Genomic DNA, 24370 nt, shown 5'->3' with positions numbered 1-24370 from the left:
TTTTAGAGTGGGAATGTTTCTTTTGTGTTATTTAACTATACTGTAATGGATAATTTGAGTAGAAAATTGTTGTTTGTATCATTATTGTTATTGTGTATATATATATATATATTTTTGGGGTTTTTTGCCGGATTTTGTTTTAATTTTTGGCCCTTTTTTTTTAACCTGATTTAAATAATTTATTTTATTTTTATTTATATATAAATAAATAAAGTTAGGCAAAATTAAATGTATTATAATTTTAATATATAATACATTAAAATCAATAATGTCAGAAAAAAATAATAAAAAACATTATGCCAGACTAAACCATGTTAGGCAGAAATAAATTAATTAAATCATATCAATTAATTAAAAATATTTTTTGCCTGATTTTATTTTAATATAATGTATTTTTTTAATATAATATATAGTAGTTATAGTAGTTCTTCTATTGCTTCTGTTTGGTTTTTTTTTCCAGCCAATTATATTGTATTATACTGTAACTATTACGTTTTATTATGGCTGTTTAGGGACGTTGGAGAGTGCAGTATTCACATGGTAAAATGGCTGGAAGACCTTAAGTATTACACACAACTATGACTGAAACTGTAGCTGAAGACCGCATGTAGACATATATTTGTGCATGCTTTAACATAATTTATAATATATAGTCTATGAAAATGTGAACTGAAAATACATGAATATTTCATGTAATGGCCCTGGTTGGTGCATGATTCATGGGCATTTCTCTGCCGTGCAGTCGTAGCATTTAATGTTAATATTCTTAATTCACAAAGATTGCTCCTCCCAAAGTCAAGGGATCGCGTGTAAATGGCACAATCATCGGTGATGAAGCAAAAAAAAAAAAAAAACCTCCGCTCCAAGCGTGTTAGCAGGCTCCGTACCTGACTGTCAACAATGCTATCAGTCGACGTCAGCTGGCTACTGAGGTTGCAAAACGTTTCCCCCTTTTCGGCGCGATTCGTTGAGCATGGCAAAATCTAATTAGCCGCCCTCATCAGCGCTAGCGCTCGACTGTCATCAATGTAATCCATGTTGACTGCTGCCGCCGTATAATTTCGAAATCCACCAAACCTTCGTGTTGTCTATTTTCTTCTTACAATCTCCTTATTTTCGCGGATTGAAGAGAAGAAGAATTAGCTTTATTGTCATTGTATGTTATTGTATAACTATAATATGCTGTTTTTATGACATTTATTTATTTATGACACAGTGTAGCCTAACTAGCTAAATTGCTAACGTTAAGAGACAAAGATGTCTAATGGACTTGGACATGGCGTCGCTGCCCTCTACTGGTCAGCGGTCACATGAAGTGAATGGTTGAGTTCTATTTTACGTTACTTTCTACGGGGGTAGTAAGTTACCCTGAAAGACGTAAACGTGACGCGTGAGTGTTTTTTTTAGGAATTATTAGCACCGATACTTAATCGATACTTGTGTTAGTGTCGATATTTCGATACCACTGAATCAACCAAGTTGGGATTTTAACCCGCCATCCTCCGATAAACAAACAATCCTCTTCGCACCAGGTCCACGTGGTCCAATCAGATGCATCTGTAAGAATCAGTTTCCTCTTTCTGGAATATAGACCCTAAGCTGCAGTTAAACTTCAGCGTTTGTTTTCCCATTTTCTTCACCTTTTATGTGTTTTGTATACTAACGAGTGAAAATAACACAATGTCATTCACACAATGCTGCCTGGGATCAAGGGTAATTAAAGCGGCAGAGGTCACCCGCTCCTGTGTTTGAGCCCCAATTGTTTGGACAGGCGATATATCCCACATCTCAGCTGCTGCCTGTAATAACTGCAGAAGTGGGGGAATTGAATGCGAATCGAATCAATACCAATTCATAGCTGTCCGGCAGTTAAAATATAGCCGTTGCTCACATGAAAAACTCACCGATGGGTAAATCATAAAATATTTGTTTATTTACAAAGTGTGGAGTAAATATAGATCACTGTCCATCCTCCACCCAAAAAAATCCATACGGTTGACGTCTGCGTGGAGACTGTGAGGTTATTCCTCTGGCTCAATTCGCTTCTAATTAGCATCGCTGCTATATGTTTAGCCGGCCGCCTCGTTTTTCATTCTTAAATCTGAGGTCCATTCCTTAAATCTTCCAGGTGGGGGTTTGTTTCTTTCATCGCCTGGCTGACTTTATTTGTTTGCTGTTCCAGCCAGATCCCAGGGCACAGATTGGTGTTGAACTGCTGCGGTCATTGAATTTAATCTCATAACTTTAATCTCATAAAATGTTAAAACTTTGAACAGCTAACCTGCATTGGTTTTTGAAATAACCATAGGATTGAAATGTTAAATAAAAACCAGCCATGATGTGAAAATGCAGAACAAACCTTTTTTTTGCCCTTTAGCCTAAATCCTAGAACCAGAGTTGTCCTAAGAGAAAAGAAAAAAAAAAAAGAAAAAAATATAAAGATAAAATTAATTAATACAAGTAAGTACAATGTATGGTAGGAAAATGTAATATAAATGTAATTTTACTTTTTTTTCAATTTAATTTAAGCGGGGCAGATGGGACTGTTGGGCCATTTGTGGTCCCCAGGCCTTATGTTTGGCACAGGAACACACTTACAGCACCTACAGAATTTTTAAAACATGCTCCAGTTTGAGATGAACGTGACACTGTCTGTGTTTTCATTAAAAAAAAATTTAAAAAAATCTGAAAAACTTGTTAGCGAAAGTTAGCCTAGCTTCTTTGATTGGAGTCTGAACGTAGACCAGAGGAAACACCTGGATCCTCGGGGTCTTTCACGCTGTTCCTCATCAAAGCGCACAACAATCCATAAAACATTTTGGGTTTTTTTTTTCTAAATTGGAGCCAGAATTTTAATTTTTTTTCTCCTTTCAGACTATGTAGGGCAAGATGAGTCGAAAATGAGCATGACTAATATTACTGCTGTGTGTGGAGAGAGACCGTGGCGTAATCCTCTCGCACATGGCGGCTGCGGCCTGTTTACACGGAGTTCTTTGGGGGCATTTGCAGTGTCGGTGTTGTTTACCCCCCCCCCCCCCGCCCCCCTTTCATCATGTAGAAATCATCGAGTGGGGCAGTGTGTTAGCCAATCTGCGTGTTTTTTACCCGTCATTAAAAGTGTGAATGCTCACATATTTTAGTGGTGAATTTTTCAGCAAACAGAAAAACAACAAAAATATGCTGCGGGAAAAAAAAACAAAAACAGCACAAATAAGAAGCTCGTGTTTGTTTGTCAGCCTCAAACGCTAATTATCCTGATGCAGAGACATTGTTTAGGAAACAGTTGTCTGCACTTGTTTAAAGGTTTACAAAACATTTCCTGAACTTAGTCTTCATGTATTTTCTAAAGACATCAAGCGGGCCCAATTGTAACCCCAAGCGGGCCGGTTTTGGTCCACGGGTCGCATGTTGGACACGCCTGGTTTAAACTGTTGCTTCAAAGGTGGCATGTCTCCCTTTTTCCAATCAAACAATCCATAATCACGCAGATTATCCGGTGGAATTAGAGCGTTCGGAGACCGTTTGGAGTCATTTTGAATAAGAGAGAGTGGTTGTTTGTCTTTGTACGGTTTGTTGGTACAATGACACAGGTGACCTCTCTACTAAGTACCCGGCCTCTCTCCAAATGTCAGCCGGGATTGGGTTTATCTCACCACATGACCCTCGCAGGAAGTGGTGAAGGAAATAAATGGACAGAGGAGCCAAGGAAAATTGCTTTTCTTTAAAACTCACAGCATTGCTGCACATAAAGTCCGATCATTTTGAATGATTGTCTCAGCACCGCGACCTCTCGACCCCCCTTTTCACCTCGTTATTCAAGAATCCAGTCATGTGATAGGTGTTTTCTGGTCAGTTTGGGAAGAGAATTTATACTATTTTCATTGATTATTATTTCCAGGAATACAGTCAGATGAGGCGGTTCTGCGTTTTGGCTTTTGCCTCCGTGCCAGAGGTGGTGCTCTAACTCTTGGCACACGTCCATGTCATAACCTCTAATCTAAATTTAATCATTTTTTAATGAAAATGATCATTTTTTAAATTTGAATACAAACTGCTCCTGGTCATTAAAAATTACAGAAAAATGTGAACATTTAACGTTGCTTGGATAAATAGCATTATTCTTGTACTGAATAACTTTTTATTCAACTATTTATTTATGCATCCTGATATACAACACATACGATATATATTAGTGCAAAGCAAATTCAAAGCAAAATGCACGACGATGTGAAAAGTTCTCTTCCAGACGCCTGACATTTATAAAACATTCAAAATGAAAACGCACTAAGAAGAGACACAATCACCCACTTGAACATCAGTGCCCCCCCCCCCGCTCCCCGTTTTATAATCCGTGTGGACAAGACAACAGCGTTACATATATCTTCACTCGCCCATTACCAAAAATGTTCAATTATTGAGGTTGATGTTACTTTGTCTGCAGCTCGGCCCTAATTCTGTGCTGTGAAAAAAAAACAACCCAAAGTTCAGTTACTTAGTCGTTTTGTTCTGTCAGGGTTTATATAGTAATATGCAGTATATGTGTAATATATTATATATTTATTGATAAATATATTCACACATCATTTTGATATATACACATATATATATTTCTATTCATTCGTAGTGTTATTTTATATTTACTTTTGTATTAATATATAAATACATATATGTATTATATATGTATTGATTTATATATTTAGGTGTTATTTTGATATATTATAGTTTAAACTCGATGTTGTGTATTGTTCACATACATAATGTACACACCGATATACATTTCTATTCTTGTAGTTTTATTTTATATTAGATATATATTTTAATACATATATGTATTGTCATATATTTATTGGTTAATGTATTTACCAGTACATTTGTTTCATCAATTACTAGTAGTTTACTATCAGTTTACTAGACATCTCAGCGGACCCTTATTTTAATTCCTGGTGACCCCAGGTGGCGTCGCAACCCCAAGGTTGAAAAACACGGCACTCCGGTGTAGTTCTCCTACTCTGTGTTTTAGCATTGCTCTCAATTGCAGTTTACATATCGTATCCTCATAAGGCACCCTTCAAATACCACTGCTAAATCTGTAATGCACTGCATCACAGCAGAGGCTTCCCGGTCTGTTTCGCAGTTGTCTGGCACCAGTAGTTCCCTAGCAAAAGAAAAAAGAGTCTAATAAATAATAGAAGCCGCAGAAATGTCCCTTATGATTTAGTACGATGTGGTTGTGATGACTCTCATAACCCCCTTTGGTGTGTCTTTGAAACAGCCGGGATTATTGCAGTCAAAATATTAAAGCAGTTAGCTTTTTTTTTATCATCTGGAGAAACCCCATGGTGCCATTCTGACAAACACCGTTAACATCACCTGTTTGTCGTGTTGCAATAGTTACGGAAATATTTATCATCGTTGGATTGACACTGAATCATAACAGTAAACGGCCCGGGTCATGTTAATCACTGTATTATAGGAGAAGGTTTCAAACATTTTGAAGCTAAACGCTAAGATTAAAAGTGTTGTGGTTACGTCGCCATCTGCTACGTTAATAGGAAAACAAATTTCCCATTGAATTTGTTGGCGAGCGGAGTGGATAAATATGTCGTCACACGTGTTTTTGTGTTCTTTCTTTTGTGTTTTTTTGGGGGGGGGGACTTTTTGCCCTTTATTATGGCTCCCATGCGTAAGTCAGACTCTGTTTCTATGTCCTGAACTATGATGCTAACCAATGTGTTAGCGTAGGTGAGCGATACCGATGTACAGTATGTCACAGAGCCCTGATTTCTACACTGACATGGAAGAACTGAAAAGTTTTAGTAACGATATGGATCAGAAGTACATGTAGTATTTCGAGATATTCACTGAAAGTTTGTGTTGATAATTCACCATAATGTCTGCTTATAACCAGGGGTAGACATGCAGACATCAGTAATGCGAACCTGACCGGACTGTCGTTCGAATGTCTTCTCGTCCAACGATCAGAGTATCACTCTGTTCAATAGCACAGTAGAATTTCCCTGTCTCCCTCTTTTGGTTTTCCCCCGCACATCCAGGGAGAGGCAGCGGTGAGGAATCTCTGAAGATGAAGAAGAATACATCCCCTTCAGCAGCACTACGCCCCTACCCTCTCTGACTGCGTTTGTCTCCCTCACCCCTTTTTTTTTTTTTTTTTTTTTTTTTTTGCTGTTATCTCTGGTCCTTTGAAACAGCACCTGTTAGAGTCGCAGCTCGGGGGCACCGGTATAATGTAGCGTTCACTCCAGTGTACGGCGTTAGCTCCCACCTCTCTTCCATTCAGCCTGGCTGATTGGTAATGCTAACATCTTCATCCTCTATGAGCTCAATGACGTCTAGGAGTAACACAGACATCGAACCTCACAGACCAAAACAGAGCTTTGTCTTGAAACATACATTTTGTTATCATTATTATTTGTAGTAGTAGTAGTAGTAGTAGTAGTAGTAGTAACAGTAGTGGTAGTAGAATGAGTAAAACCTATATTTTCACTCTTCTTTTGCCACATTCACTTTCCTCAGTCTCGCCTCCACAACCCATTTTTTGGTGTAAGGCAGAGGTGTCAAACATATGGCCCGCGGGCCAAAACCGGCCCGCTAGGATGTTCAATCCGGACAGCATGTTCAGGATAATTATTTGTAAAAAAAAAAATACTTCATTAAACATGAAGAAGTATTAATACATATCTAATATACTTGTACTTGCTTACAAGGGGAAAAACATGGACTTGTTGTTATTTAGAAGTAATTATGTCCTGATTGTACTGCTCCGGCCCACTTGACATCTAATTAGGTTGTATGCGGCCCATGAATCAAAATGAGTTTGACACCCCAGGTGGTAAAAGAAGTGTAAAAGTGCTTCGGGGTAACGCCTCGCCTTCAGCGTCTGAAGTCGTGATTGGACGCGTCTCGGGCGGTGCTGAATGTTTAAGGTCATGTGGGCCCTCAGTGCCGCAATGCGAACACATTAAAGGTCTGCTCAGTTCCTGCTCCCAGTTTTAATTTCAACTTGTTACTCTGCATGACACTTGATGGCGACGTTGTGTAAGAGTGTGTGTTTATCTTGATGGATGGCAGCTAAGTGGCTGCAGCAGTCTTGTTTACTGTCTTAGCTGATGAAAATGTAATGATCCCTGCAGCAAAACTGGGACATTGAGGTGGTAATTAACGCAGCGAAGGACCGGAGGAACTACAACGTACTGCGCACGCTATTTACCGAGGCTTCCCAATGTCTTCAGTACATGAGGAATATAACATATTTACTACATATTAATTGCGTCAAAAAAACTACAATGAGGCTTATATTACAGGGGTCAAACTCATTTTGGTTCAGGGGCCACGTACGGCCTAATTAGATGTCTAGTGGGCCGGACCAGTACAATCATAACAGAATTACCTATAAATAACAATAGGTCTATTTTTTCCCCTTTGTTGTCAAGCAGTACACGCATATTAGACAATCTGGATATTTAATAAAATATCATTTTAAGAACAAAATCCATCAAGCGGGCCGGATTGAACGCCCTAACAGGCCGGGTTTGGCCCACGGGCCATATGTTTGACAACCCTGTTCTTAGAATGGATGGTCCTTTGAATGGATTGCTTATTTAATTTTAAAGTTGTTTGACTGACGGAGCAGATTTCCATCACAGCGTTACCACGCCTCGCTCACACTTTACATTTTTCATATCTCAAATGAACAGAGCCCTGAAGTGGTCGCGGCTTCAGCGCTGACACTTCTGATGACATTCCATGCGCTGTAGATACAATTAGCTCTCGCATTTCTGATTCATTGGGCAGATAATTAGCGTGTAGATAAGGCAGCATGACAGACAAGCATTTCCCCCTAAAGCGCTGAGCTCCAATGACGGCCTCTCACATTTGGAGTGCACTCATATCCTGACCTTTATGATGAATTTCTCATGATAAATGATCCACGGCCGCCTGACAAGCAGAGTTTTTGTGTCATTTTTCTCACTTTCCCAAAAAAGTGTTGTCGCCGTATTTTCCCGCACAGGCCCGACGTGGGTAATTTTAGAATCCCCTCACAGGGCTGTCCCTTTTAGGTGTTGGGTAAAAAAGATATTATAAAGTACGGTGTGGTTCAGGACTGCGCCGTACGAACGAAGACTAAATTAAAAATAGTGAGCCCAGGGTCATGTGAGGAAACAGAGAAGATTTATCTGGCGATAATGTTGAAGTGACGTGATAAGTTTGGAAATAGCTTCGGGATGCGCGCAGCATCTACTCCATTACACCACTGATTCACTCCAGAGTCATATTTTGCACCGAGGCTTTCAGTACTGTCAACAGGTGATTTTGTTGCCCTCGAATGAGAGTATCCATCATCCAGCGGGTATATTGTGGCGATGTAGTACTGCATTATTAGTGGTTTCTGAAATGTACAGAATATACAGAATTCTAAATGATCGTTAAAAACAGTTAAAAAACAACCTAATTAAACAACTGGTTAATGGTGTTAAGATAGTTGAGCCCAAAGGATTAGAGCAAAAGTATTGATCAAGTCCTGTTTTTTTGTTTGTTTGTTTGTTTTTTTTTTGAATATAGCATAGAGTTGCATACACATACTATCATAGTAGTACTTCTCAAAAACGATACAGTAGTAATATGTGTTGGTCTGTTAGCTTTAATTTGTGCGTTATTGAGAATAATTATCCATCTTGTAGGCCAGTGGTTTTCAAAGCGGGGGTCACGGCCTCCTGGGCGCCAGGGGAGCCTCAGCAAATTAAAGGGGAACGTAAGAAAAAAAAAACTCTTTTATACCCATGCGAATTTAACAACACTCAAACCACTGTAATCGTCGGATTCTTAAGTTTCCGATGGCACCCGAACGCGTGACAACTGCAACTTGTGCATAACGACGTCATAATCTGTGTGTACCTGGCAGTTTGGGAATATAGACAGCTGAAAACATGTTTGTTTGAATCATTTTCCTATGTTAAATAAATGTAATAATCATTGAATAGCAAATAAAAGTCACAAATACATTTTAAAGGTTGATGTTTCATCCCGGCCAGAAGCTAATGCTAGTTTGGCGGGGCATGGAAAAGTTTGGGTACCCCTCGACCTCATCAGTAACAATGAGAGAAATGTCAAGAACATGATTAGGCTCTGATACAAAGGACGAGGCAGGAGTGATCGTGTGCACGTCAGCATGAAACGGGTCGTGTGTGGTTCTTGTTATAAAAGCAGAGAGTTTGCTGGAGGTCTGTTCTCTTCCTCCTTAAAAAAAAAAATGGATTTCAGTTAGTCATGCTGACCTTCCCAGGGGTAAAAATTAGTCGGCGGCAAAGAGGCAAAAGTAGCTGTGCAGCCTCCCCCTCCTTTGCTTTATTTATAGCCTTGATAAAATAGGTATGTTTCACTGGCTGAAGCAGGTGCTACATCTTCAAAATTAAAATGCCACAGAATTGGACTTTGGAATGATCTAGCGATTAGCATAACGCCATTTGGCATGTACGCTTGGACCGTCGTGATTTTATTACGCCTGACTTACGGGTCAAGTTGGTCCAGTAATATTTAACTGCACCAGTTGGTGTACCATATGAAAAAGTGGCATTGAGTCAAAAGACAAAAGGTGTGAAATGATGGATAGGTCTGTTAGCTGTAGCGCTGCCAAGTGGTGGTCACCTTCGTCAGTAAGTCCGGGACAAAGTTAGCAACTGTAAATTCACAGTTGTTTTTTGGGGGGGTTTTAGTTGAACGTATTTTCGTCATTTCCCGATTTAGCACGTCTCATTCAAAAGCTGGTGCGAGTTAAATAGCCAGGGCTGAGCATCTGGATCCAGAGCTCCTCATATTTATAGAACAGCAACAACGTATTCAGTGGAATAACAATATAATTGGAGCCCACAGGTACCAGATGTTTTAATCAGGGCTGGAGTTTTCATTACGACGGAGTCACCTTCAAACAATCAATTTGAGTTTTATCACAATAATTAAGTTTAACCAACAGAAGCGCCGAAGATTAGAGCCACGAAACCAGCACGGAGGAAACTGACTTTGACTGACTCAATTAATTACATTGAAATGTTTTTATTATCAGTTTTGGGTTTTGTTTTTTATTTCAGCCTTACAACATTTCTTAACAGGACAGACACAGTAGTAAGAGGAAAGGGTTACTATGTAGTACCTGAAGTCTAACTAGGGTTCACCAAACGATTACAGTTTGAATCTGAGTAATCACACAGTCGTTTAATCATGATTGATCATGATTGTGATTAAGTATGATTTTTTTCTGTATTTGTGAAATGGAAAGACAAATTACTGCATCGTAACATAATTATGATAATGTTTTTTCCCCTTTGTTCACATGCGAAGAAGTACAAATATATTAGATAAACCTTGACATTTAATGAAATATAATTTCACAAAACATTTCCTGAACATAGAATGATTTTTCTATCTATTTATTCATTTTAAAAATTAATCCAGCTGCCCGGATTGAAACCCTAAGCGGGCCAGTTTTGGCCCGCGGGCCTTATGTTTGATACCCCTGGAGAGAAAAAAAAAATGTTGGTGCACCAATGTTAATTGGTCTCCAGTCCCTAACAATCCATTAGATAATTACATCAGTCATCGTTTCAGCTTGCGCCCACCCATGTTGGCCGTTCAACCAAAATCTTTTTTTCCCAACAGTGTGTGCAAATAACGTCCTTCAGTGCAAATATGCAGCAGGACGTACAATTCTATAGCATACAGATGTTAAACCTCGCCTGCCATAAAGGCTGGACCCCCGGGGAACATTTTTGTCTTTGAGGGAAGCTCTGCTGTCGTTGTTGCTTTTTCCTGGGCAAACTGTGATTTGTTTGCAGCATTTATGAGTCACTAATGGGATTGGTATTCATATATTGTAAGGATTTGGCTTGGGATGTGACAGCAAGTACTGTCAGGCAATTTTGTATCTCTGGATGTGCATTGGTGGGTGGTTTAATCCCTGGCTGATCTACATGCTGAAGTGTCCTTGGGCAAGACACTGACGCTGAAGTGCTCCAGGCTGCTGTGAAAGGCTGAAGAACATTAACAATACGCATTATAAAATACTCTGACACAATATTGTTACATAGGTTTTGCTTTGTTTTATTTTTAATTGAATTAGCTGACGAGACTTCGCGATCAAAATGCTTCGGAGGGAAGAGATTAAGTTTCCATAATTGATCCTGCTTTAGTGGCAGAGCGCGGAGCGAAAATGAAAAGTTGGATTGACTGGGTCTCGGCCCCAGCCTTTTACTTCTCCTTGATCCTCCTCCGCCTTCCTCCTTTGGTATCCCGAAGGCACGGCCATGCTTTATTTTTTCCCCCCGCGCTAATTATCAAGAAGCAGGGTAATTAGTCATGAGGCAGTGATCCCAACCCCTCTGTCAACCTCAGGATTTAGAGGTGTGTTTCCTCTGTGACTGGAACATGTGTTAAAAGCAGCTGGGTAGACACAGACAGCTCTGGAGCCAGGGGGAAAAAACATGCTCTGAGTCTAGAGATGCTGCTATTACACACGGTAAGAAAGAGAAAAAAAAAAAAGAAGACACAGAGAAGGAACATGACTTCTCAGAACGGTGTCGTGAGTCCTCAAGTACACACACACGTGTGCGCGCGTGCACACAGACACACTGGGTTTTTGTGAGTTATATTTCCCTTCTGAAATCCAGACACGGGCCTCAATAGCACTCTTTGTTCTCCCATTTTCTCCCACTGAAGAAACACATACTCAGAGCCTGCCATGATCTCATACTGATTATTAACTATTCAGGCATTTTCCATCATGTTCGCACAAACACTTTGACGAAGCATTGTTCACATCTCGCTGAAGGATGGCTGAGCTCGTCTCACACTGCAGCAGAGATGGAGGGGAGGAGGGACTGAGGCATAGACAAACAGAAAGTGAGCTCAGATGTAAACAGATAGCCAAGAGGAGAGGAGGGACCGAGGCATAGACAAACAGAGAGTGAGCTCAGATGTAAACAGATAGCCAGACGGCTTTCTGCTTTTCGGGTTGGTGAATTGGAATGCTAACAAGGCGTCTGTGCTCACACCCACAGAGTGAGGGGAAGGTGTGAGGTGCAGGGCCAGTGCTTGGTGATTAGTGGGCAGGGACAGTTTACCCTTGAAATGGGACATGCTGCTTCGCCGGCCTAATATTGCAGAGCGTTATTGCTGGACTGGATCTGGCACACTGACAACAACTGTGTCAGAACATGTCACTGTTTCTGCCTGATATTTCAGAAAAGAAAGTGTCCGGAAAGTGCTAAATGCTAAATGCTCCACCTATGCAAATATAAAAGTATGTTTAAGATAGATCTGCAAGTCAATACTCCGCCCTTCACCCGCGGTGGCCACGGGCTTAATTTCTTGCATGCGAAAAGAATTTTGAATGTGTCTACTAATCTCATATCTATGCATTAATCTGTGCATCTGCGCGGGTTGTTTTGCATATTCCATTTCAGTGTAAATGATGGCTCTGATTTAATGGACTGTGGTTAATGTTAGGGATTCATCACACCGTCTACATCCAACTCAGTTAAACAGTTAATGTTTTGTCTCCACAAAATGCATAATGACTCTGATGTAAACAGTGATGGTCTCTGGTTGATGCTCCGGGGGAACGCTGTCTAGACTCAGAGAGACACGTATTCAAGGGAGCCTGAGAAAAGGAGACGGATTGGTTTTGTTTTCTGACTTTTGTGGCTTAATTGGACGTCCAAGTTTAGTTTTTTGTTTTTTCGGAAATACAAGAGATCCTCGACCACCACAGCACACCACCAAACAAAAACCTCACAAATGTATATGTAATGAAATATAATAATATTCTAGTTTAAATTTACTAAAAAAAAAAATGGACTCCTGTTTAGTTGAAAACAACGCTGATGTACTGGCAGGAATTGAAGAAAGACACTCACAAAGATCTTCTTCAACAGCTCTGATTATCATTTTTTTTGTTTGTTTGTTTTAATAACCATCTGCTGCCACCTAGCGGAAGAGGATTTAATTGCTGTGCCTGTCACGCATTGCAAACAAAGAAAAAATATTTGCAATAAATAAACAAAACAAAATTTGGGGAACCAATTAAGTGACATTGGCTGACAGTGGTTGACATAAAAACATGAGTTCCGACTCCGGCGCGGTAGGGACGAAATTCCGACGACAATGAAATTTTGTAATTGTAATTGAGGATACAGTACATATTATGCCAGGATATGATGGCAAAAAAAATAATGAACTTTATATGTTGTTGGTAATTGGTTTTTTCTTCTTACTTATGTGGCGAAACCTCAAGGTGGCGCTGAATATTCAGTATCTGCCTTCACTTCCTTCTAAAACATAACCCTTTAACGAACAAGTTTAGGGTTAACAGAGGACAAACAATTATGTTGCGGTGCATAAAGTATATGTAAATGTGTTTATTTTAGTTTTATGGCCTTTAACAGACAAACTCAGTGTCTTTGTAAAAGGCAGAGGCGTTGGATAGGAGGATAGGAGGATAGGCAGAGTAGGCAACTTCCCGGGGCACCACGCTGACAGGCTCTGGGGAAGTGATGAATGTATTTGTCACCGGCATCAACACCATGAAACTGTGTAAATAACTACAGTGTGTAAGAGACACTACAATGACAAAATGTTTGGAAACTCCAGTAATGAGGCCCCATGCCACTAGCCTGCAGCCTGAAGCTTTGTTAATTTAGTGTGGCAGTGCATAAAGCAAGAAAGCAGAGGCAGGGGGGTACAAAAAGCATCAAAGTAGTTAGTTAAATTTAGATACTGCAAAGTTGAATAAATATATATATATATATATAGTTATGCTATTGTTTAGTTTCATGTGGTGCCACCAGTGTCTCTCAAAAGTCCAAGTGAGAGTAAAGGAAAACAATACAAGACTTCATGTTGGAGTCCATATATTTAGATTTAACATTCAACAAAACCTGCGGAAAAAGTTCACGCCTGGGTTGTTATTGTGATCATTTTTAAGTTAAGTCATAATTGAAATGCAATTGTGAGTCCATATTTAGAGGTTTTACAACATCATTTACGTCAGGCATTCCCAAACTTTTCAGTGCCAAGGACCCCGCGAACCAGGATTAGCCTCAGACTGGAGACCGCCCCAAATTGCAAACCCACAGATGATGCTACAAAATATGTGAAGAAATATCAAATTTTAAAATGTAATTTCTGACTTTTATTCACTATACAATAATTATTTATATTTTGTTTAGCATGTGAAACATGTTAATGAACATGTTGTTGTGAGTGACAGCTAGCTACACGCTAGCTACTAGCTAGCTTGAGGATCAGAGCAGCTTGACAACAGACACAAACCGCCACGTCTACACAGATTAGTTGCGGCTGTTACACAAGATGCATTCAGGCACCATCGGACGCTTGAGAGTTGGATAATTACGGCACTGCCGTATATTTTGCTATTTTTTTCTCTCTGTCTTTCCTCCAATTTCCTGGATCTCTACGTTCCCCCTGGTGGTCCCCTCTTTCCAAACCGCTGGTCTAGACATACACAGGAACGTCAGCTGCAGAATAGTTGACCTTGACAACAGACAACAGGAAACCCACAGGGTAGCTCTGTGCTGGAGACTCTCTCCAACCATAGACAGTTTTGTTACCCACTGTGTCGATTGCTGTGTTTAAGTGCAGCATGGATGTGGAAAAGGATAGGTGGTTATCTGAAGGATAAGTTCTCTATTTTTTCAAAAATATGATTATATAATGCCAACCTATTAAATTCAGCGTAGATTTTAGACATCTTAATAATTTTAGTCGCTGTCTAATTGTCATATTTTCACCCCTGAGCAACTCCAGTGTGGAAAAGACTGGGGCCAAACCTTTTGTCTTTTTTATCAGCCACGGTGACAACAGCAGCGCTGTGAGCTTTTATGTCATTCATTTTGATCAACTGTGCAGTTCCATACTGTTCCACAGGGAGAAAAGCTATAAACTAAATTGCACAAATTTAGCAAACACACAGACTTAGGGAGCCAAACTGCAGCTTAGGACAAAGCCAAATAAATATGACAGTTTATTACTGTGTTTTCAACCTCCACTCTCCACCATAACAGAAAGCACTTGATCTCAACTGCTGTTTACTTTCATTCAGCCCAGCTTAAACGCTGCTAGTATTTCTGTGCTGTTCTTTAAGCCAACCTGAGCAAAAAAATAAATAAATGCATCACTCAAAAATTCCCAACTATGTTAACCTTAATTTATGTAAAACAATACAATTTACATTGTCATAGATGTAAAACGTATTTGTTTTGAGAGTTGTTTTTTTTTTGTTTTCCTTTTCTGCTCTTCATCATGTACTGTAGGACAGTGCTATTTCATTATAAATGTATTACATATGGCCAGATTTTTAACTCCCAATTCACCCATTGGGATTCTTTCTTTTTTGTTTTGTGTTTAAAAGTAATAGACTAGGCCACTCTGAGGTTGCGTGTGCACCGCCTGGGGCCCACGAGCCACCATTTGTACAGCGTTTATGTAATGTAATATATGAATGTGTTTATACCTGAAAATACTGACTGAAAGCTATGAATGTGTTTCTTTTTTCACGGTGTGATGTGTGGACTCTGGACTGAAAACGTCAGGTGGTGTGACATGTGAGAACATGAAATCTGCCAAAGTTGTTCCAGGGCTTTTTCTGGAACTTCAGCTCATGAGTCAGCTTATGCGAAGACACAGCAGTAAAAGGTGTGAATAATTCACATCATGATAGAAGGCTGAGAGTCCTGCCAGACCCTCTGGATATTCTGAACTTCACCCTGCTGTCAGACAGACTCCCACTGTGTTTGTCATATATGAATGTAAAATATATGGAACCTTTGATTCAGATCTGTTCCCGGCTAGCCGTCACTATTTGAAGGTCCTCGCAAACAGCTTGGCAACCTGGCCAAATGAATGCCATAAATAAGCCTGCATTTATCGTGGCATTATTTTGAATGAGTATTGAAAACATGTGTTTGCATCTATATACATATCTGTAAACATATATGTTTATATATGTGCATATCTGTAAACATATTTGTTTATATACAGTATGTACATACAGTATATGTAAACATATGTTAATATGTATATAAATGTACATGTATACACGTACATATATGCATATATGTAAACATATGTTTATATGTACACAAATCTACACATATCCATATATGTACATATGTGTATATATGTACATATACGTGAGCATGTGTTTATATGTACATAAATGTACATATTTACACATATATGTACATATATGTATATATGTACATATGTGTACATGTGTTTATATGTACATAACTGTACATGTGTTAACATGTGTTTACATGTACATAACTGTACATATACACATATGTACATAAGTGAACATCTGTATATATGTACATAATTGTTCATATATACACATATATGTACATATATGTATATATGTACTGTATATATATGTACATATGTATAGACGTATAGGACAGTTATAAGTGACTAAGTATATTCTCAAAAGTAACAAGCATTTACAGGTTACAAAAGACAAAAAGATAAAAAATTAAACCTTGTTTAGATCACAAAAGACAAAAAAAATAAGATAAAAAATTAAACCTTGTTTAGATAATAATTTCCAACCCAGGCACAGTTTGGCAAAACGCAGAAAATAATTTTTACAACACTCCCCTCAAGACATCAGGAGAGTGTCTTTAGCTGGGATATATTTGTCTCCTCTAATCTTGGGAAGCCACCTTGTTTCATTTTGCGGCAATGTAAACAGCCCACTCCACCCTGGCTGCATTATCATTTCAAATCCTTGGGTTTAAAAAATGTTTGTGTCCTCTTTTTCTAAAATATTGCCACGTACCCGAATACGAGTGTCATATTTTACGGTGGGTATATTGATGACGGCCGCTGTGGGATTCGTGTGCATCGACAATGCGGGGCTGTGTGTTTGTCGATGAAGGCAAATATCTGAGCTCTGCCAGGACTTTGTTTATATGGAGGTTCCAACTGTGGCAGCTTTCCTTCCACTGTAGATCTTGCATCGCCTGTTTAATGCCAAGTACTCTGTCTACCAGTACCAGCATTCCCTCCACTGGGAACTGGCGTTCCTGTCAGTCATGTGCTATCAGTGAGACTGCAGGCACTGCACAGGCCTGACCAACTATCTTAGCTCTTCTTTCTACCTTGTCTTTCTCACCTAACCCCTCTCTCAACTGTTTATGTGTATCTTCCTCCGGCTCCACAGTCCTCAGTCAGCAGTCAACTCTTTTCGACGCTCACTAATCGATATTGTTCTTCCTCTTGTGTCTTTCCTTATGGTATCTTTGTGTTTTAGTAAAGTAATCTCACATGTAATCTCTGTTTTCTGCTTTCCCTGTCTGTCTTGCAGGTGTAAGGAAGGCTACCACGGGCTTCGCTGTGACCAGTTTGTGCCAAAGTCGGATGCAATCTCGTCGGATCCAAGTACGTCCTGTTTTCTTTTTCCCTGGTCTGTAATTATCTGCAGAAGCCTGTAATTTTGTTAAAATAGATCATTGAGTTCACGATCAAATGGAAACAAACAGCTTTGTATTGAATTGGTTGATTATGAGATAAGAGTGACATGAGATATCAACAGTTTTGTCAAGTATATTTATTGATTCATTTGGAGACCTGAAAAAGGTAAATAAGACAGTCGCAAAATGAAAACAAATATTTTTGAAACTGTTTTATTTTTTTGTTCTTCCCGAAACAACAAATTTAAAAGTCGGAGCCTACATAAATACCTAAATTTGCTCACCTGCGCTAACACATCGCTAACGTCATAATCTAAGACATAAAAACATCAGAAGAGTTTAACTTACACCTGAGAGCCATAATGAAGGACAGAAAGTCCCGTCCTCCCCCCAAAAAAACAACACAAACAAATAGTTTCACCCCCCCCTCCAAAAAAAACAACACAAACAAATAGTTTCAGAGCGAAATGTTTTTTTAAGGTGGTACGTTGGAATGCTGGAATAAGACTTCCTTAATAACTTTATGGAAGCACTATAGGTCCTACAGTGTAGGGTAAAATATATATTTGTGAGTTTTTGTTGTTTTTTTTTTTTCACCTTGAATATGCCTTATGTAGGGTAAAATATATATTTGTTGTGAGTTTTTGTTTTGTTTTTTTTTTTCACCTTGAATATGCCTAACCATTTATTAAACAGCGGCCATCGATTTTCGTTTAAAGGGGAAACCGTACGTTCTGTTCCGATCCTGCGCTTTGCAGTAAAAATAAGAAATAAGCAGTGCCTTATTCAAGAGGGAGGTTTTTTCCTACATCGGCCGTAATCACGCGTATTTGACTAAAAAGCCCCTTCACATTCAGGTTCATGTCCGTGCCCTTTTCCTCCTGACTACACGTCCTGCATCTTAGTATGAATGTGACGAGCGGCGCTGATACCTTTTTACGTGTCCTGAACAGGGAAACAGACCATGTAAGTATTTATTCACTCATGTTGCCAGTCCGAAAAAATGTAAACATTCCTTTAATCGATTTAATTTCTTTGAAATAAAACCAGGGGAAAATTACATTCAGATTCATTTAATATGATTTTTTAACTTTTTTTTCTTTAACATTTTTAACTATACACGTATATACTACATTATACATGCAAAAGAAGTTTGTCAAACATACGGCCCGTGGACCAAAACAGGCCCGCTTGATGAATTTTTTAGACTATTTTTTGTAAAGTAATTATGATTTCATTAAATATGAGTAAATAATAATAATAATAAATATCTAATCTACATGTACATGGATTATTGGAATTAATTGTAATTTAAAAAGGCAGCACACTCACCCTATGTTTTCATTCAATAAAAAAAAAACCCACCTTAAGTCTTAAAATTCCCATGACACCTAATAGCTTAGTAAAAAAAAAAAAAAAAAAAAGTAAAAGTCAAGGTAGGAGGAAGAGAAATGTGAGTCCTGGAGCGATAGCAAGGAGTCTGTGGTTTGTTCAAATTCCCACTGCTTTTACGGAGTCACTTGATTCTTCTGCAAGAGAAAACTCCTATTGCGGTCTGTTTGATGCCATCAAGCCCACTGAGAGACCATTAATGGGGTCACAAGCCAGGGTCAAAAAGCACTTTTCACGGTGCCTCATGGGACAAGGTTGTTCAATCATACATAGGTAGATATTTATTTTCTCTGTCCCAAAATCCCCAAATTCACAAGTAAGTCTTTATTTTTTAAAGATCCCAAAATTCACAAGTAAGTCTTTATTTTTTAGGTTTATTAGCAGTAAGTGAGTAAAAATTGATTTACCAGATAATGATTATAAGGAAGACCTTTTGCGACTCAGGGAAGCTTGAGGTTCAAATCCACTGACCTGCCCTTACGTCCCTGCTCAGTGACTACATCCAGACTGCAGGTCACTATGCATCTCCTAGTGTCCTCCTAGTTTCAGCAGTCTGTGGCCCTAAAGTGATGGCTCTGTATTAGTTGGGGAGTTGTTGTGTAAACACTGCCAGTCAATCGGATGGAGAGCCTTCCGTCTCCCAGTGGCTGTGGCTTTGGCGGATTAGCCCCTTAGCTTTCTCCAGACCTCGGGGGGGTTGAAGGTTGAAGCCCAGTGATGCGAGCTTTCCTGTCACCACTTCACGCCTCGGGACGTTTTGACAACGTTGTGCTCTCTTCACTGACTGGCTGCTGCTTGTGTCGTCCATTATTTACATTCTATGTGCTGACCCCTCCCCCCCCACCACCACCACTCCACTCCCCTCTCCCTTCTCAGGATTGTCTCACTTCAATGGTGTAAAAATGGGATGAAATGCTACAGCATCATTCAGACTGAGGTCGCTTTGAAAAACACCACATACATATCTGATTTAAGCCCAGTTGTTGTGCTCTCTTCACTGACTGACTAGCTGCTGCTTGTGTCGTCCATTATTTACATTCTATGTGCTGCCCCCCCCCACACACACACACACCACCACTCCACTCCCCCCTCCCTTCTCAGGATTGTCTCACTTCAATGGTGTAAAAATGGGATGAAATGCTACAGCATCATTCAGACTGAGGTCGCTTTGAAAAACACCACATACATATCTGATTTAAGCCCAGGTATGAAAGTGGACAATCTATACGGGGGTGTCAAACATGCGGCCCGCAGACCAAAACCGGCCTGCTTGCGTTTTCAACTCGGCCCTCTTGATGAATTTTGAAAGTAAAATACACAAACACTTCATGTTCAAGATATTATTTTTTAAATTATTTCAATAAATATGAGTAAATACTTGTACTTCTTTGCATGGATTATTGTAATTCAGAATTTATGTTATGATTGTACTGGTCCGGCCCACTTGACACCTCATCAGGTTGAATGCGGCCCCTGAACCAAAATCATCAGGTTGAATGCGGCCCCTTAACCAAAATGAGTTTATTATGACTGATCAGATTCATGTTGTTTACACTGCCCCCTGTAGTCTGGATTGGGGACTGTGACTAGTGTGAGTACAAGTGTACCGTGCCTGGGAGCAGCACACTTCCCCGCTATGGTGGACACATGTGCACAACAGCAGCTTACGTACGTCTTCTGCTGCTTTCGCCAAAAAAAACGAGTGATATAATGACCGCAGTGTGCGACTCCCTCCGTGTGGTGTTGGGGTTCGGGTGCGTGCAGGGTTTTTGTTTCTCGTCTGGGCAGGCCGCTGCGACGGTACATCTAGCATACATGCATCCGTAGTTTTTGGCCTGTTATTTTAGGTTCCTCCAGTCAATCTCTGTGCACCTCACAGTGGAAAATCATCCACCCCCCCCCTCCCCCCCCCCCCCCTCTCCCCTCCCTCTCTCCTCTCTCCTTGCCAACAAACCAGCCACTCAGAGGAGCAGTTTGGATTGAATTGTGAGCCTCGCCACTCCATCATAACACACATCTCTACAGAAGTGGGAAGACAAGCAGCGGCTGTTGTGCACATCTCAAAAGCCTGGTGGCAAAAGTGGTGGCTCCCTGCCAGGTAGTCCAGCAATTTTCTGGGTTCTCAGCTTTGGAGATGAGCAGCAGGATTGGTTCAGGGCCCACATACAGCCTGATTAGATCTCAAGTGGGCCGGACCAGTACAATCATAACATAAGCGCCTATAGATAACAATAAGTCCATGTTTTCCCCATTTGTTTTCTTGCAAATAAATATATTAAAAATATATATATTGAAATACTTGACAAAACATTACTGACATGCAGTGTTTCAGCTTTCAACATTCCTCAAGCAGGCCGTATTGAACCCCTGAGCGGACCAGATTTGGCCCACGGGTTGTGTTCCTCAAGCGGGCCGTATTGAACCCCCCAGCGGACCAGATTTGGCCCACGGGTTGTATGTTTGACACCCCTGTTCACCCATTTCCATTCCCATACAATTAGGTATTCATGCAGCACATGTAGCACACAGTCATTACCCAGTCACTAGTGCTGCTCCAACGGCCAGCTCGGTGTTACTGCGTATGTCACGCTCACAGTGAGACGGGTGTGTCGACCCAGGCTGAAAGATTAGACATTTATTACCCGTGTTCACCTTTATTTTACTGTTACCCCTTAGGCAAGATTTTGGAAATAGGTCAGGTTAAAATAGGCAAATATGAAATAGGATTAGACCTTGGTTTAAGATTTTGGTTATGGTTGAGGCACAGCCCCCCGTTTTTACTGGCTTTAAATCCCAACTAGGACAGTTTTTTTGAAAACCTTAATGAACTTAATTTGATTTTTCTCTCTTTTGGAACGATTGTAGTTGTAAAGTTTTACATAAGTGGTTTTGAATTAAAATAAGGTGTAATTAAAGTTTGGCCCTGACATTGCAGCAGCTCAGGCGCACATCTACCTGACAGCGGAACTTAATTTGCTCTGCTCTGCTGTAATTAAACACCGGCTTAGATGTATTTGTGACAACGTTCATCCCCGGTAATAATTCAGACAGTTCTCTATCTCGAAAGACCATATACAGTTTATTTCTGTAACACATTTAGTTAAAACATTTTTTTTTTACCCAGTCTGCGTGGGTTCTCAGTCATGATCACTTATAATAGTGGACTATGAGGCTTCTTGATTCAGTTATTTCGATATTTTTTGCCAATTTTAATCCACGTCCATTAACAGCATATACAAAGTATAACATGTTCACACGACTTCCTGACAAATAAAAGTTTTGGCAGTAGGTCTTAGCGAATGAGCTTAGTATGGATTCCAAACTTAAGTTATAAGACTAATTGCTTTACGGCTAGCTCGTAGCATGCCGTTAGCGTAGCATTCCACGAGCACGTGAAGTAGTTGGCGAGCTGAGAGGACACATGCGACGCTATACACAAAAGACGGCCGTGTTTACGTTTGTCAGTTGTACGCCATATTTTGGATTGTGCTACATTCACCACGTTTATTTTGTTTACGTTGGGGTTTTTTTTGGGAACTCTTTGCCCTTTGTTATGGCTCCCAGGCATAAGTCAGACTCTGATGATGTTATGTCCTGGGTTATTTCTGTTTCTACTGTGTTAGCTTCAGTGAGCGACATAGGTACGGAATGTGGGTTCTGACTTGGCGGTGAAAATTAAAGGAATGGTCCGAGACCCCCTGTATAACTCTACGTTTATCAGTAGATTTTGTTTATCTGAAATGCAACTTTGAAGTTGCAGATAATTGTGTGAAAAACGTCGTTCATTTTTGGAGGGTAAATGAAAGATTTGAAGGATAGAGCTGATCCAGCTCCAAACTTTCACTCAGCTGACTTACCAAAAAGCAAGGAGCCAAGCCTAATTGGAACTCTCCGTCTCCGGTAGACATGCTGCCTAGAGTAAGTATAGCTTCACAGGATATTGGTTTCAATAACACTACCAGACACACACACACACACAGAGAGAGAGAGAGAGAGAGAGAAGCTTTCCAATCCCCTGCTCACCAGAGTGAAAAAGGGGATTAAGAATTTGATTCACTCCTGCCATTGTCTCTTCCAACTGCCAGATTCCTGCCTCTTAATCAGGCCAAAAGCCCCCGACATGATGCACAGGTATTCTCCAAACTGCTAAAAGGTTCCAACAAGAACCCAATATATGATCCCCCGGGGTTGTTTGACTTGGCAGCGCAATGGATTAGGAGGCTACACGTATTATGATTGGTGAATGTCTGCAGACAAGACACAGCCAGAGGAAGGACTGTGTATCAGCATTGTAACGACATCATCTGCACGGGCTCTGACAGTCAAGAAAATGTAAAGAGCTGTTGCCATGGAAAATCACAGGAGAGAGACTTAAATGGATAATACAGATCAGGCAGCATCACTGAAGTGCTGCGATTTCTTTTTCCCCTGTCCTCGCCAAGTGTTTGTGCCACCCTCGCAATGAACACCTAGGAAGAAAAAGAACATACTTCGTGATGGCCAGAGTAAAACACGCTTTTGTAGAGTGCTGCAAATCCTTTCATAGTTGAAGCCATACAGATTCAAATTATTCAGATTATCAGATTATCTTCAAATGAAAAAAGTAAACCGGTACCAAATGACCTACGGACCGGCACTGGTCCCCAGACCAGGGGTTGGGGACCCCTGCAGTAAGCCAAAATGTACGTCCATGCAAGGAATTAATTAAAGCTGCAAAGTTTTAAGTAAAGAAGATCATTTTCAGATTACCAAATGTGGAAAGTAACAAATTAAATGTACTTAAAGTTACTGTAATTGACTACTTTTTGTGACTAATTTGTAATTTCTTTAAGTAGTTTCTGGAATAGGTAGTTTTAGACTTGAGTATTTTACGCCACTACATTGGAAAAGAACTGAGTAAAGAATTTAGAGCGGGGAAAAACAATCTGTGGTAACAAAAAAAGAAAGTTGCGATTTCCCACTATTTTAATGTAGCCAGGTTACGTTGACGAAGAGACAGACACTAGCCTGTGATTGGATGATGGCTCAAGCCATAGAATTCTCAACATATGCCACTTGTATTTAAATTGTTAATTCAAAAGAACTAGTTTAGATGTATGACTTTTTTTGCATGAAATATATTAAAGTAACTAAGTAACTTTTACTCAAAGTAAATTTTAAATTAAGTATTTTTTTATGATAGCCCTTCTGTAGATATAAGCTCCTCTGACTGTGTAGGAATCAATACAGAAAACAATATACCGTGATGCGACACAACACCGCAATTGGAGGTCCATCAATCCACGATGTGCTATCGATTCCCTGCAGCATAAATAGTGGATACTGTGAATTTCCTGGCAACAATCTATTTCCTGTGACACCATCAAAACCCTCCTCTCCTGGCGTTTGCCGTTCTTTCACTAGTCCCATCCGACCTGCGTCTTTCCCTTCCTGCCTCTCTCTATTGTGTCCATTAATGTTGTTGTTCAGGTTGAGGC

At 39.9% G+C, this 24370-nt stretch overlaps 1 protein-coding gene across 4 annotated transcripts in view; it reads left to right on the top strand.

Annotated features, from left to right (window-relative positions):
* Window positions 1-24370, top strand: part of nrg3b (neuregulin 3b) — a 198840-nt gene that overhangs the window by 135303 nt on the left and 39167 nt on the right. For all 4 annotated transcript variants that reach the window (XM_025057337.1, XM_017034376.2, XM_017034375.2 and 1 more), the window contains one exon: window positions 17396-17469. In XM_025057337.1, coding sequence (XP_024913105.1) covers window positions 17396-17469 — 74 coding nt within the window. The remainder of the gene's footprint in view (window positions 1-17395; window positions 17470-24370) is intronic.

The sequence above is a fragment of the Cynoglossus semilaevis genome, chromosome 8 (genome assembly GCF_000523025.1).
Source record: "Cynoglossus semilaevis isolate Cse_v1.0 chromosome 8, Cse_v1.0, whole genome shotgun sequence".
NCBI lineage: Eukaryota > Metazoa > Chordata > Actinopteri > Pleuronectiformes > Cynoglossidae > Cynoglossus > Cynoglossus semilaevis.
The sequence above is the reverse complement of the archived record's forward strand: the minus strand, read 5'-3'. Positions and strand labels throughout refer to the sequence as shown.